Source organism: Jaculus jaculus, chromosome 5 (genome assembly GCF_020740685.1).
Source record: "Jaculus jaculus isolate mJacJac1 chromosome 5, mJacJac1.mat.Y.cur, whole genome shotgun sequence".
NCBI lineage: Eukaryota > Metazoa > Chordata > Mammalia > Rodentia > Dipodidae > Jaculus > Jaculus jaculus.
The window spans coordinates 3920442-3936612 of NC_059106.1; the positions used below are offsets into that span (position 1 = coordinate 3920442).

Genomic DNA, 16171 nt, shown 5'->3' on the forward strand with positions numbered 1-16171 from the left:
AGAAAGTGATTGGAGCGCTGGTATTCATCACTCTCTGCTTCTTTTTTTTTTAAATTATTTATTTATTTATTTGAGAACGACAGACACAGAGAGAAAGACAGATAGAGGGAGAGAGAGAGAGAATGGGCACGCCAGGGCTTCCAGCCTCTGCAAACGAACTCCAGACGCGTGCGCCCCCTTGTGCATCTGGCTAATGTGGGACCTGGGGAACCGAGCCTCGAACCGGGGTCCTTAGGCTTCACAGGCAAGTGCTTAACCGCTAAGCCATCTCTCCAGCCCTAAAATGTTTTTTAAATTAAAGGAGGGGAGATGTTAGAAGAATGCAGCGTATTAGTGGAAATCTTTTGTCAAGGACTTGTCCTTAAAACTGGAAACCAGTAATGAACTTACTATTCCATAAGCTGCTTCTGGTCTGGTGTTTGTCCCAGCATCAAAAGAGTAAGTGCTACATGGCACTGTGAGAGCTAGCTGTAGGAGCAGGTGTCTAGCTGTTTCAATTCGATTTCTTGACATCCTGCAACCAGAGGATGTGTAGTTCCCAGCAATACAGGCTTTAGGTTTTTGGGGTTTTTTTTGGAGGGGGGGTTCCCAGGTAGGGTCTTCCTCTGTTCCAAACTGACCTGGAATTCACTATGTAGTCTCAGGGTGGCCTTGAACTCACAGTGATCCTCCTACCTCTGCCTCCCAAGTGCTGGGATTAAAGGCATGCGCCACCATGCCCGGTTTTCATATCTCCTTTTAATTAACCCTCTTCTACCCTGATATTTGTCTTCCCGTCCTAGTATCCCCCCTTATTATGTTGATATCACTTGTATTTTGCTTTCCTAACCATTCTCCCTCTCTCTATGGCCCTTTCCTGCCTTCCTGGTCTCTACTAGTGTTCCAGGTTAAACACTTAACACCTTGATATTTTATTTTATTAACTTTTAAAATGTCTTGTTTATTTATTTACTTATTTTGGTTTTTCGAGGTAGGGTCTCACTCTAGCTCCGGCTGACCTGGAATTCATTATGTAGTCTCAGGGTGGCCTCGAACTCCCAGTGATCTCCTGCCTCTGCCTCCCGTGTGCTGGGATTAAAGGCATGCACTACTATGCCTGTCTTATTTATTTATTTATTTATTTATTTATTTAAGAGAGAGAGGAAAGAAGAGGCAGATTAAAAGAGAGAGAATGGGCATACCACAGCCTCTAGCCACTGCAAACAAATTCCAGACACATGCGCTACCTTGTGCATCTTGCTTATGTGGGTACTGGGGAATTGAGCCTGGGTCCTTAGACTTCACGGGCAAGCACCTTAACCATTAAGCCATCTCTCCAGCCCAAATTTTATTTTTTTTTAAATATTATGTTCAAGAAGACAGATATAGAAAAAGTGAGTGAGTGAGTATAAGCATATCAGAGCCTCTAGCCACTGCAAACAAACTCCAGATGTGTGTACTACTTTTTGCATCTGATTTTATGTGGATACTAGGAATTGAACCTAGGTCATTAGGCTTTGCAGGCAAGCACTCTAACCACGGAGCCACCTTTCCAACCCAATTTTCAGTTTGTGTACATCTGAGCAAAATTCCATTGTGCATATGTACTCTATTTTCACTGTGCATTCTTAGGTTTGTGGCATGTATAATTAGAGGAGCAATGACCATGGGTGTGCAAGCATGTCTGGTACAGTATACAGTCCTGCAAGGGAGTGGTTGTAGCTGGATCATTCAGATCTATTTTTAGCTTTTTGAAGAATTTCCATATCGGTTTCCATAGTGGTTATACCAGTGTTTATGCCCTCTAACAGTGAATGGGAATTCCCTTTTACCTACAAACATCTTTCCCAGTATTTGTTTTCTCTTTCTCTCGCTTTTTTTTTTTTTTTTTTTTTTTTTTGAGGCAGGGTCTTGCTCTGGCCCAGGCTGACCTGGAATTCACTATGTAGTCTCAGGGTGGCCTCAAACTCACGGCGATTCTCCTACCTTTGCCTCCTGAGTGCTGGGATTAAAGGCTTATGCCACCACGCCTGGCTATTGTCATTTGTTTTCTGAATGGTAACCATTCTTTGTGGGGTGGATGGATATGTTGAACACTTTTTAAGGTATTTATTAGCCCTTTGTTTTCTTTTTTTTATATTTTATTTTTATCTTTTTAAAATTTATTGGTGGGTAGAGAATGGGTGTGCCAGGGCCTCCAGCCACTGCAAACAAACTCCAGGTGTGTATGCTAGTTTTTGCATCTGGCTTACATGGGTCTTAGGGAATCAAACCTGCATCACTTGGCTTTGCAGGCAAACACTTGTGCCGCCCAGCCATCTCCCCAGCACCCCCCTTCGTATTCTTTTTTTGTTTGTTCAAAGTAGGGTCTCACTCTAGCCCAGGCTGACCTGGAATTGACTAGGTAGCCTCAGGGTGGCCTCAAACTCACTGTGATCCTTTGATCCTCCACCTCTGCCTCCCGAGTGCTGGGAATAAAGGCGTCTGCCACCATGCCCAGCACCATTTATATTCTTTTGAGAACTCTGTTTAGTTCCATGGCCCACTTTTTGATTATGTTGGTTTTTTTTTTTTTTAAATCTTTGTTTATTCTAGATGTTAGTAAAAGTAGCTGGCAGAGATCTTCTGTCCTGAAGGTCTGCTTGGTCACTGTATAGAAGCTTTAAATTTCCTTTGTCTGTCTGTTTCTGGGAAATAATGTTACTCAGGAAGTCAGGAGCCTGTATCTAGGTGTGTTTTCCCTACCTTTTCTTTTAGTTATTTCAGGGTTTCAGGTCTTAGCACTCAGGCTCTTGATCCACTTGCAGTTGATTTTTTTGTGCATGAGGAGAGATAAAGGTTTGGTTTTGTTCTTCGTGTAGAAATGTATTTTCCCAGCACTGTTGAAGACGCTATCTTTTCTCCAGTGTGTGTTTTTGGTGTCTTTGTCAATGATTAGGTAACTGTGTAACATGGACATTTGCTTGGGTCTTCTTTTCCATTGCACCTGCTTTTGTGCCAGTACCATGTGAATTTTATTACTGTGGCTCTATAGTGTAACTTGAAATCTGGTATTGTGATGTCGCCAGCAGTTTTGCTCAGAATTGCTTTCACTATTTGGGTCTTTATTGTTTGAGGAAAAATTCCCAGAAGGTAACATCTCTTATTTTTTCATAGATGTACTTGAGGGATACAATGGAACAATATTTGCATATGGACAAACGTCTTCAGGAAAGACACATACAATGGAGGTAACATCATCTGTGTTTGAATGTGGTTTACAACCCAGATAAGCCATTCATACGTGTGTGCACATTCATTCACTCACTCATTCCTTGCAGAGGTATTTCATCATGCTTACACATCTTGATTTAGTCTTAAGTCATATACAGGTAACGTTATTGTTGTAATGTATTTCCTGAGTTTGAATAGTAAGATATATGTATGTTTGATACTATATTTAATTTTATCTTATTAATTAGTATAATTATAAAATACTGAATATTTAAGAACATTGCCAGGGTTACCAGTGCTGCTAGTTGATACCTGAAGACAGCTTCTGACCTTATGCCGCTGCTACAGGGCTTTTATCTGTGATGCACTATGTAAAATGAATGACTATTGAGCTTTGAGTTAGTTTCTATTTCTCATTTTCATAAAGTAACAAAAACAACTATTTCTAGCATATCCATGAATTTAAAGTAGAAGGGTCAATGTAGATTTATGTAGAAAAGAATTAAAATATTTTCAAATGTGTTTATTTTACAAGTATGGGTAATCTAAATTAGTGCTTGTATAAAGAGCTGAGATCTATTGTTTTTTTAAAACTATTTTTATTTAGTTATTTATTAGAGAGGGAGGGAGGAAGAGAAGAGATTGAGCACGCCAGGGCCTTCTGCTACTCTGGACACATGCGCCACCACGAACATGTGGCTTAGGTGGGTTATGGGGAGTTGAGCCTAGGCCCATAGGCTTTGCAGGCAAGCGCCTTAACTGCTAAGCCATCTCTCCAGCCCTGCGATCTGTTGTTAAAACAGTGCATTTGATTTATAGTATTGTCTATAAAGTTGAGTGGGGTTTTTAAGTATTTACAGAGTTATGTCTGTAAAAAACAATTTGTTTAAGAGAGAGAATGGTGTGTCAGGGCCTCTAGCCCACTGCAAACTAACTTCAGATACATGTGCAACCTTGTGTTATCTGGCTTTATGTGGGCACTGAGGAACAGAACCTGGGTCCTTAGGCTTTGCAGGCAAGCACCTTAACTGCTGAGCCATCTTTCCAGCCCCAATCACAGATTTTGCCCTCTTATTTATAAACTGTAGATTGATAGTGTTGGTTTCTAACTCATCTTTTACAATTTGTTAAGAATTTAGATTTAGGGGCAGGAGAGATGGCTCAACAGTTAAGGTGCTTGCCTGGGAAGCCTAAGGACCCAGGTTCAAATTCCCAGATCCCACGTAAGTCAGACACACAAGGTGACACATGCATCTGGAGTTTGTTTGCAGTGGCTGAAGGCCCTGGTGTGCCCATTCTCCCCCCTCCCCGCCCTCTCTCTCTCTCAAATAAGTAAAATATTTTTAAACATATATTTAAAGAAGGAATTTAGATTTATACGTTTTTTATTACACTTGGTTACACAAAGGTCCTCTTCATGCAGATAACTGAGAAACTTCGAGGTATTCCTCCCGTACTCCCTCACCATCCCTTTGCTCCTTCCCCCCTTAGCCCTCTTGGTTCTGTCATGGCATCTGTGCATATACGGCTTTATACGTGTGCAGGGTCTAGAACCCACAGATAAAATAACTTTGTTTTCTATACAGGGTAAACTTCATGATCCAGAGGGCATGGGGATTATCCCAAGGATAGTGCAAGATATTTTTAATTATATTTACTCCATGGATGAAAACTTGGAATTTCATATTAAGGTACACTCCTTTGGAAAGATTGTATTTTATTTTGCAATTGTATTTTTCCTCAAAGTATAGGTAATACAAAATGCTTTCTTAAAGTAAGTTTTAAACTTTTTGTTTTTATGAATACAGTTGAAGGATCTAATGATCTAATGGGGATTCTAGTTCACTTGCCATTAGCTGATTAAACAAGTTCCCTTTAAATATAGCAATTCAATGATAGAACTTTAAGGTTCCTACTCTTAGTGGAGCTCCTTCATGTCAGAAGAAGATGCCTATTGTAAGTTGTTTAAAGATTTCAGCCGTTTACCTAAGTTATGGCTTCCTCTTAGATGTAAACTATGACTGCCTTAGCTGCAACTGTGCTGCTGAGTAGAAATAAGACTAGCTGGGCGTGGTGGCGCACGCCTTTAATCCCAGCACTTGGGAGGCAGAGGTAGGAGGATCGCCGTGAGTTCGAGGCCACCCTGAGACTCCATAGTGAATTCCAGGTCAGCCTGGGCTACAGTGAGACCCTACCTCGAATATCAAAAAAAAAAAAAAAGAAAGAAAGAAAGAAAGAAAGAAATAAGACTAGCTGCTGCTCCGCTGCCTCTCGGATGTTTAGTGAGTGCGTGAAGAAGCTGCTTCATGATTTTTGAGTTGATTTTTTCTCTTTATAGGTTTCATATTTTGAAATATATTTGGATAAAATAAGGGACCTATTGGATGGTAAGTTGAACTTAGTCTAATTTTAAAATAACATCTGTAATTATTCTCATAGCTGATAATGTGACCGTATCTTTGGAACCCGGTATGAAGTTGACTTAAATTGCATGAAGTGGACATTTTGTACATTTTGTGACACTTGATAGCCAGGGTTCGATTCTCCAGCACCATGTAGTTCCAGAAGCTCAAAGTGCCACATGCACCAGGAGTTTGCAGTGGCAGGACACTCTGGCATGCCCATACACACCCATAGTATTTCTCTCTCACTCCCTCAACTAAATAAAAGGTTTTTGTTGGGCTGGAGAGATGGCTTAGCGCAGTTAAGGTGCTGCCTGCAATGCCAAAGGGCTCAGGTTCAATTCCCCAGTACCCATGTAAGCCAGATACGCAAGGTGGCACATGCATTTGAAGTTCATTTGCAGTGGCTGAAGGCCCTGGCGTGCCCATTTTCTCTCTCTCCCAAATAAATAATTTTTTTTTTGTAAAAAGGCTTTTGTTTTCTTTTTTAAAATCTACTATGGCCAACCTATCAATTGTGTTAGTTATTTCATGTCCTGTTATTACGATTCTAGAATAATGTTACTAAATGTTATTTTTTGTTTTCAGTTTCAAAGACCAATCTTTCAGTTCATGAAGACAAAAACCGTGTTCCTTATGTAAAGGTACTTAAAAAACAGAATGTTTATTTTTGAATACCCTGTAATAGATTTTTTAAGTATATTGACAATACTTTAAAAATTATTTCACAGGGATGCACAGAGCGTTTTGTATGTAGTCCAGATGAAGTTATGGACACCATAGATGAAGGAAAGTCCAACAGGCATGTGGCAGTTACGAGTAAGTAGATACTTCCTCTGCTGGGCAGGGCGTACACCCATCATGCCTTTCAGATGCGAGGGTAATCTCATTGATCAGTTCAAGCTGTTTCTCATATAAAGTATGCTGTGGTGAAAGTTATTCATGAAGAAATTATGTTTATAGTTGTTTTGTTAATTTCATTGCAGATATGAATGAACATAGCTCTAGAAGTCACAGTATATTTCTTATTAATGTAAAACAAGAGAACACACAAACGGAACAAAAACTGAGTGGAAAACTTTATCTGGTTGATTTAGCTGGTAGTGAGAAGGTAAAGCTTTTCTTTATATCCTGACAGATACCTAAGCATTTTTGTAAACTTCTTCTTGAACTGAGAGTTACACAGTATTCATTGTTGCCTCTTGAAACTTGTAAAATTGTATTTGATGATATAAGAATTCTAAGTGTGATGCCATGCTATACGATTAAATAAGTTGAGTCATCTACCCCAAGTTAATGTCATTTGACCATATTTGGTTCAACCGCTAGATAGTTGTTGGAATATGATAAATGTTTAAATAGACTTGTTCAACGTAACGTCATGATAAATTTTATTTGATATCTCTTCCCCATTTTAAAAAATCTGTATTCACGATTAAAACTGGTAACTAACTCTTACACCATTGTGGGTTGGTTGTATAGCTGTCCCTTGATGTTCTTGGGGGATTAATTTCAGGACCCTTTTCCCCCAAGTACTCATGAACACCAAAATGGATGATGCTCACGTCCCTTACACAGTGGTGTGGCTGTTGTGTGGAACCTATGCACATCCACCTGTATACTTCAGACCATATGTAGGTTACTGATCATACCTAGTGCAGTGTAAATGCTATGCTGTGTTGTTGAGAGACCAATGACAAGAAACAAAGTCTCTTGAGTACTAGCACAGGGTCTTGTTTATTTGCTTTTGTTTTTCTGTAATTAATTATCTGAGAACTGCTCATCCTTAGCTAGTTAAATCAATCTAAGGTTACTAAGATAATTGTTTACTCTTTTGGGGGGATGGAGGTTTCATGGTAGGGTCTTGCTGTAGCCCAGGCTGAGCTGGAATTCACTATGTAGTCTCAAACTGGCCTTGAATTCAGAGCACTTCTCCTACCTTGGTCTCCTGAGAGCTGGGATTAAAAGTGTGCCCTGCCACGCCTGGCTTTGTTAGAGAGAAAGCATACCCTAAGGCCTCCAGCCACTTCCAATGAACTCCAGACACATGTGCCACCTTCTACATCTGGCTTACCTGGGTATTTATCAGTATAGTCCTGTTTATATTAAAATCAGAATATTTGAATGCTCGACTATGGACTTCTGTGATCATTATTGCTACTTTGCTATTTTTGTTTCTTACTTTCAAAGACTATCTCTTTGGGGCTTAAGCAATGGCACAGTGGTTAAGGCACTTGCCTGCAAAGCCTAACGACATGGGTTTGAGTACCCAATACCCACATAAAGCCAGATGCACTAAGTAGTGCACACACCTGGTGTTCATTTGCAGTGGCTAGAGCCTTGACTTGTCCTTTCTCTCTCTTTCTCTTTCTGTATGCAAATAAGTATTAAAGACTATCTCTAATATTGGGAATTCTAGAAGCCATTGCATCAGCCAACATCACTATTCTAACCAATCTTAAGTGTATTTAGGCATTTTATTTTCTTTTTAAAGATGCAAACTTCCAATAATAAAATTATAGATTAAAAAAGATACAAACTTGCTATCATAGCTGCATTTTTTTCTTTTCTTTTTTCTTTTTTTTTTTTTCTTCAGTGTAGGGTCTCTTTCTACCTTAGGCTGACTTGGAACTCACTATGTAGTCTCAGGCTGGCCTGGCACTCACAGTGATCCTCCTACCTCTGCTTCCTGACTACTGGGATTAATGGCATATGCCACCATAGCCTTTTTGTTTTGTTTTGTTTTTTAAAGAATCTTTATTTATTTATTTATTTGGGAGAGGCAGAGAAAAAGAGAGAATGGGCACACCAGGGCCTCCTACCACTGAAAACGGACTCCAGACACATGTTCTACTTTGTGTATCTGGCTTTATGTGGGCATTGAGGGAATTGAACCCAGGCCATCACGCTTTGCAGGCAAGTGCCTTTAAACTACTGAGCCATCTCTTTGGCCCTACATAACATTTTTAACTGTGCTTTTAACAGTTAACAACATCTACATTGTGCTCTGGCTCTTTCCTAATGTACAAAGAGACTAACTCATCAATGAAAAATATGTTTACAAATTCATTATTTGCCAGAGCACTCTAAAAATCAGATTTACTTTGTCTTTAATCACCGTTCATTGTTTGACCAGATCCTTAGATACTTGAGGGGTACTGTAATGTAAAGGCTTGTTTTCTTATGTCATTTCATTAATTTTTGTCAGTTATTAGTGATTTTGGAAAGTTGTTTTAAATGTGTAATTTTTAAATTGTGAAACCCTACAGGTTAGTAAAACTGGAGCTGAAGGGGCTGTGCTGGATGAAGCTAAGAATATCAACAAGTCGCTGTCTGCACTGGGGAATGTCATTTCTGCCTTGGCTGAGGGTAGTGTGAGTATTGCACTATTTCTCCCTTCTTTTCTGGAGAATCATTTAAAGAGATGTATATGGATACATGAATGTGAGGTTGGTTATCTTTTGAAAAGTTTAGTATTATGTGTGTATCCTAGTTCTCATCTGAATATCAAGTATTAAAAATAACTGAAATAATCCAGGCATGGTGGCACATGCCTATAACCACCACACTTGGGACCTTCAGGATCATCCTCAGCTACTTGGTAAGTTCAGTATAAGCTTGAACAATATGAGACCCTACCTCCAAAAAAAGGCTGAAACAACTTGGTAAGGTAGCATGTTTGGATAACAAATTTTAGTATATAGAAACCCACTGATTCTTTTTTGTTTTTTCTTTTTTTTTGTATGTAGACATACGTTCCATATCGAGATAGTAAAATGACAAGAATTCTTCAAGATTCATTAGGTGGCAACTGTAGAACCACTATTGTAATTTGCTGTTCTCCATCATCGTACAATGAATCTGAAACCAAATCCACACTCCTTTTTGGTCAAAGGTTTGTTTTCGAGAAATAAAAAGCTGAACCATTTTTGTGTATTAAATTTATTAATGTCTAGTAGCTACTGTTTAAATCTGTACGTGTTGTTAAAGTGGGAGGCGGAATGTATAAGCTACATCCTTATTTTAAGTTGTGTGTAGGATTAACTTTTCATATACATTAAAGGTAATTATGACCATTAGTCAGATTTGTGAGAGCTTAACTCACTTATTTGTATTAGGTAATACAGTAAAAACCTTAACAAGTATAATCCACTATTAAACATTTAACATATTTAACCAGTTCAAATGATCTATGTAAAATTGTTACTCTGGGAATATAAATGACCTTACTGTGGACCTTCAGTGATAGTTTATAATTGGTAAAATAAATATATATTTTTATGGTATGATAGCCATTAGTATGGTCTAAGAAAGCTGAATATCACTGGACCATTTTTATTTAGCCATATATACATCTATTTTAAATAGGCATGTCACTTAAAAATAATTTCAGTCACATCCTTTTTTCGTTCCAATTGTATCTCTTAGGGCCAAAACAATTAAGAACACAGTGTGTGTCAATGTAGAGTTAACTGCAGAGCAATGGAAAAAGAAGTATGAAAAAGAAAAAGAAAAAAATAAGACCCTACGGAACACCATTCAGTGGCTTGAAAATGAACTGAACCGATGGCGTAATGGTAATAATTTACGAATGAGTCATTTAAGTGTGTTGATGTAGGATGGTTTTACAAACTTTGAATGTGACAATGAAGCCTACCCATTTCCAGTTTCTTTTTAAATTTATGTATATATATATACACATACATACACACACATACATACGTACATACATACATACACACACACACACACTAGATTTTTGTTTGTTTATTTGAGAATGGCACAGAAAGAGGCAGAGAGAGAGAGAGAGAATAGACACATCAGGACCTCCAGCCACTGCAAATGAACTCCAGATGCATGTGCCGCCTTGTGCATCTGGCTTACATGGGTCCTGGGGAATAGAGCTTTGAACTGGGGTCCTTAGGCTTCACAGGCAAGCACTTAACCGCTAAGCCATCTCTCCTGCCCCCCATTTCCAGTTTTTAAGCACTTAAGGGTTTTCAATAAAGATAAAATAATTCTTTCATGAAGTTTTACTTTCCCTGAGCATGGTGCGCATTCCTTTACCCAGCACTCAGGAGGCCAGCCTGAGACAACATAGTGAATTCCAGTTCAGCCTGGGATACAGAACTCATGGCGATTCTCCTACCTCTGCCTCCCGAGTGCTGGGATTAAAGGCATGCGCCACCATGCCCAGCTATAAACAGATTTTTTTAAATTTTATTTCAGCTGAAGTGTAGAGGCATAGGTGCCATTTAGAAAGCCAGACATGGCAAGGTGCCTAGGTTAAGGCAGAAGCAAAAAGGCAAGATTTGATGACTGGGTTTTAAAGAATGACGTAGGATAAAGGGTAATTCCAAATATTTAGAACCCTGTGTCAAAAAAATAAAAATAGCCAGGCGTGGTGGAGCACTCTTTTAATCCCAGCACTCGGGAGGCAGAGGTAGGAGGATCACCAGGAGTTCACGGCCACCCTGAGATTATATCGTGAATTCCAGATCAGCCTGGACTAGAGCTAGATCCTTCCTTGAAAAACCAAAATAATAATAATAATAATAATAATAAATAAGTTAAAAAATAAAAATCTTGTCTGATGTGGTAGCTCATGCCTATAAAATGGGAGTTTGAGGCAGGAAGATTTCACTAATTTGAGGCCAGGGCTAGAGAGATGGCTCAGTGGTTCAAGGTGCTTGCTTATAAATGTCAGGCCAACCTGGCTACATGCTAATGACAAGACTGTTCTAACCCCCTCCAAAAAAAAAAAAAAAAATCTGGAAAAGCAGACAGAATAGAGCTGCTGAAATTGAATGGGAATAGAGCAGATGGTGAAATAGGACTTTTTATCTGTCACCTGTGCAGAAACATTAGTTTATATCACCATCCACACAAAAATACAGCCTGTCAAAGCCGGGTGTGGTGGCGCATGCCTTTGATCCCAGTACCCAGAAGGCAGAGGTAGGAGGATCACCATGAGTTCAAGGCCACCCTGAGACTACATAGTGAATTCCAGGTCAGCCTGAGCTACAGTGAAACCCTTAACCCTACCTCGGAAAACAAACAACAACAAAAATACAGCCTGTCACTTGCCTGCAAAGCATACCGACTCCGGTTCTATTCCCCAGTAGCCACGTAAAGCCAGGTACAGTAAGTGGTTGTGTTCATTTGGAGTTTGGCAGCGTGCTAGGGACTCTTGGATGCCCATTTTATTTTTCCTTTTTCCCTTTCTTCTCTTTCCTCCTTAACAATAATAAGAATAACTAAAACACATTTTTTAAATTAAAGTACCAATTTAAAAAATGAAAATGATAAGCAAATCCTCAAGAGGGTAGGAAGGACATTATCCATGTCACCCTGTTCCCAACTCTAGATTACATTGTGTTTGGGAGGAAGAAAGGGAAGTGAGTAGAGGGTGTTGAGTTGGACCCCAACACTGAGCAGGTTCCCAGTGCTCCATACTCCACACAGGTACCTGCAGACCGAGCCTCTTGTCTGCCTCAGTGCCGAGTGGGAGCCTGAGCTCCCGGGCTTTAGGCCTGTGGCATGGATCCCACCTCCCCACCTCAGCATTCCTAGCACCTAGACAGGCCTTGGCACATGGCTATAGAAGCCGGGAACTTTAGAACTGTGCAAGGCGTCTACTACCTGCATCTCTGAGTGGTCTATTGATGGCTTTCCTGGACAGAGTAAGTACTTCCAGTGCGCAGGCGTCACAGCACACCGTAGGATCATTGCAGGAGCCATGGCATCATCAGAGGCATGAAGTGCCAGTGATCAACCATAAAGAAGCAGGAGTAAGTGAACTGCCTTGTGATTCAGAGTAACCGTTGTAAGCAAGCTCTGTGCACTGGAAAATTCAGAGACAACTGAATGAAACGAGAAAAACAGTAGTGAGTAGAATAGAAATTAAACAGAAACTGAATTTTTAGAGATCAAACAAAACATCCTGGAGCTAAAAACTACAGTAGGGATCACCAGCAGCAGAATTAGTCAAAGCAGAAGAATTTGAACTAGGACCTTATATGAAAATACAACTAGGAAAGTAAGGAGTAAAGTGGTTTTAAGCATTCCACTCTTACTCTAGGGGAGACAGTGCCTGTTGAAGAGCAGTTTGACAAAGAAAAGGCCAACCTGGAGGCCTTCACAGTGGATAAAGACACAACCATTACCAATGATAAGCCGGCAGCTACAATTGGCGTTACTGGAAGCTTTACTGATGCTGAAAGAAGAACATGTGAAGAAGAACTGGCCAAGTTGTATAAACAACTTGACGACAAGGTAGATGTTACTGGTTTTAGGTATTCTTAAAGAATGTTATTAAGTGTTGATGCTGGCATTTCTTAGCAATACAGACTACTTGATTTTTGTTAGCTCTTAGAAAGTCACTGCATTGCTGGGTGCAGTGGCGTGTACTTCAGTCCCAGCACTTAGGAGGTGGAGGGGACAGAAGGATCAGGCACTGGAGGCTGACTTTGGCTCCGCAGTGATTTTGAGGTGAGCCTGAGCTACAGGAGACCATGCTTCAGAAAACCAAGGAGGGGTGAACATTGTATTAAGAGAAAAATAAAAATAACAGCTTCAAGGGCTGGAGATGTAGCTGAGTTGTAGAGGATTCCTTAGCATTTGCAAGGCTGTGATTTCATCACCAACGCCAGCAAAACAAATTACAATTTTAGTTCTGTATGCAAGCTGTGCGTGAGAACCGGTCTTCTCCCTCTTCTTCAAGCTGCGTCACTGTGTGGCAGGTGTGTGTGAGCACTTAGGCAGCTGAGATGGGAGGATACTAAGTTTGGGGCTGGAGCAAGTATGAGGCCGAGACACTGCTCGAGTGTCATCTGCAGCACCTCATCGAACAGCCGGGAGCTGCTGCGCACATCTGTAGCGCCGTCCTGTGGGCGGTGGATCGACACTCAGGTCACCAGGGCTCCCAAACAGCAGTAAGCGATGGAGCAGCACGCCTAGGACACCTCACACGATACTCTGGCCACCAGAGGCCAGCGTGTGGGCGCCACCGGGGCACAGGCCTTGCATATGTAAACACCCCACAAACAAGCAAAAAGTAATAACAAAAGCCATGGCAAGGAGCTGGGCCTGCTGATGCACACCTTTAATTCCAGCACTTGGAAGGCTGAGGTAGGAGCATTGAAGTGCGATTGTGGCCACCCTGAGACTACATAGTGAATTCCAGGTCAGCCTCTGCTGGAGCTTTGAAAAACAACAAACAAAAAAACATGGGCTGTGGGTGTGCCTCTAGAGTAAAGTGATTGATTGCCTAACGTGTGTGACCCTAGTCAAACCACAGCATGCATACCCCTTAAGAAATATCATTCTAAAGACAGTTTGGCAGTGGGTCACTGCAGCATCTTAATGAAATGACCGCCTGGAACTAGGAATCTGAAGACTATAATTTTAATTTTAACAAGTAGAAGAAAGGAAAAAGAGTATAGGCAAAACAGTATCTTCCTGCTTTGCTTAAACCAGTCATGTGAAAATGAACCTAGCAGGAAGATAAGGTCAAGTGCAATAGAAAATGTTTACATGTTTTAAAATTTATTTTAAGCAAAGATGACCTATTTGAAAGTGGCTACATGACCATTATTTCCAGTGATAGCTATAAACTAGGCTATTTTTAACCCTTTAAGTATTTAATGTGTGGATTTCATAAACATCAGCCTTCTTCCTTTATGATACATGTTGCCATTATTGATGATTAAAAGAAATTCCTTCCCTTTCACATTTTTCTTAGGAGATTTAAACTATGTTGAATATGAAAAAATGGTTTGAGATATTTTGGAGAAATAGTAACTTTAAAATTTATATTGGGAAGAGCCAGCTTGTAAGCTACTTTATTAACTAGATCCTTTATTTACAATTATTAGGATGAAGAGATTAATCAACAGAGTCAGCTGGTTGAGAAACTGAAGACACAAATGTTGGATCAGGAAGAGGTAAGTAAGTTACATGCCCCCCATTCACAACCAGAGAAGCCGAACTGCTCATTGTCACTGGAAGGTAAAGGAAGGGGGAGAGCTCAGAGACAATATTTTTTTTAAAACTTTATTGGCAGCTTTCATAAGTATAGACAATAAACCATGATAATTCCCACTCCCTGCTCCCATTCTCCCCCTCTCAAATCCACCAATTAGTCTTTTTTTTTTTTTTTTTTTTTTTGCTTTGGTTTTTCAGGGTAGGATTTTGCTGTATCCAAGGCTGACCTGGAATTTACTCTGTAGTCTCAGGGTGGCCTCAAATTCATGGTGATCCTCCTACCTCTGCCTCCTGGGTTCTGGAATTACAGGCATGCACCACCACGCCTGACTTCTTGCTTCTATTTTGATGTTATTTTTTTTCCTTCTGTTATGAAATGTAGTGTCAGGCTCTGTGAGGTCATGAGTGTGAAGGCCATTTTGTTTCTGGAAGGTTGCATTGTAAGCAGTCCTACCCTTCCTTTGGATCTTACATTCTTTCTACCACCTCTTCTGCAATGGACCCCAAGCACTGGAGGGTGTGATAGAGATGTCTCACTGCTAAACACTCCACTGTCATTTCTCATCACTATGGTAACATTTGAGTCACCCCAGTGGTCACCACCATCTGAAAAGAGAATCTTCTTTAACCAAAAGTGAGAGTAGCATTGATACATGGGTAAAAACACTTAAAAATTGCATCTGATGCTGGGTGTGGTGGCGCACACCTTTAATCCCAGCACTCAGGAGGCAGAGGTAGGAGGATTGCTGTGAGTTCGAGGCCACCCTGAAATTACATAGTGAGTCCAGGTCAGCCTGAAATACAGTGAGACCCTACTTTGAAAAGCCAAAACAAATAAATAAATTGCATCTGGAGTTCATGTGCAGTGGCTGGAGACCCTGGCACGCCTTTTTTTTTTTTCTCTCAAGTAAATTTTGTTTTAAATATAGTGTTACAACAATTGCTACTGTCTGGCTAAATGCATATATTATGTCTACCAAACTGTCCTCTGAGCTAGTGAACACCCAGATAACCTGACGAGCACATATCAAGGTCCACCCCCAGTGACATGCCTCTTCCAGCAAGGCTCTCCCTCCCGAATTGCCACCTGCTTGGGATTGAGGATGAGGCTCCATCATAAACACATGGGGCTGTGGGACACTGCCTTGAGACCATCACGGAGGTGCAGTGCTGCCGACCTTCCTATTCCTCTAAACATGTAACTCTGGACGTTTCTTACTGACCTGTGCGGAAGAATAGAACAGTGGCCTGGACTAGCTCTTGGTCTCCTCCTATGAACAGTATTAAGATGGTGTGAAAGAATAAAGTAAGCCTAACTTTGTATATTCATTTAATCACAAGAAAGAGATCTAGAGCAGGGCCTCTTAAGCTTTTTCTACAGATATAGATATATATATGTATATAATGGGTTTATTTTAGGGCGAGGAAGCTGGCTTGGTAGATAAGAGTTCTTGCTGCTGGAGTGAGAGCACCTCGGTTCAACCCCAGTACCCACATGAAAAACGAGGTGTAGCCATGCATACTTACAACTCCACTGCTGAGGGGAGTGCAGACGGGGACCGCTAAGGCTTACTGGTCAGCCGGTCTAACCA

The 16171-nt window shown here is 40.5% G+C and overlaps 1 protein-coding gene across 1 annotated transcript in view; it reads left to right on the forward strand.

Annotated features, from left to right (window-relative positions):
• Positions 1-16171, forward strand: part of Kif5b (kinesin family member 5B) — a 60913-nt gene that overhangs the window by 21710 nt on the left and 23032 nt on the right. Inside the window, exons 3-13 of the mRNA XM_045148998.1 lie at positions 3136-3209; positions 4779-4883; positions 5531-5579; positions 6183-6238; positions 6326-6413; positions 6581-6705; positions 8864-8968; positions 9344-9489; positions 10023-10171; positions 12676-12869; positions 14471-14539. Of these exons, the coding sequence (XP_045004933.1) occupies positions 3136-3209; positions 4779-4883; positions 5531-5579; positions 6183-6238; positions 6326-6413; positions 6581-6705; positions 8864-8968; positions 9344-9489; positions 10023-10171; positions 12676-12869; positions 14471-14539 (1160 nt within the window). The remainder of the gene's footprint in view (positions 1-3135; positions 3210-4778; positions 4884-5530; positions 5580-6182; positions 6239-6325; positions 6414-6580; positions 6706-8863; positions 8969-9343; positions 9490-10022; positions 10172-12675; positions 12870-14470; positions 14540-16171) is intronic.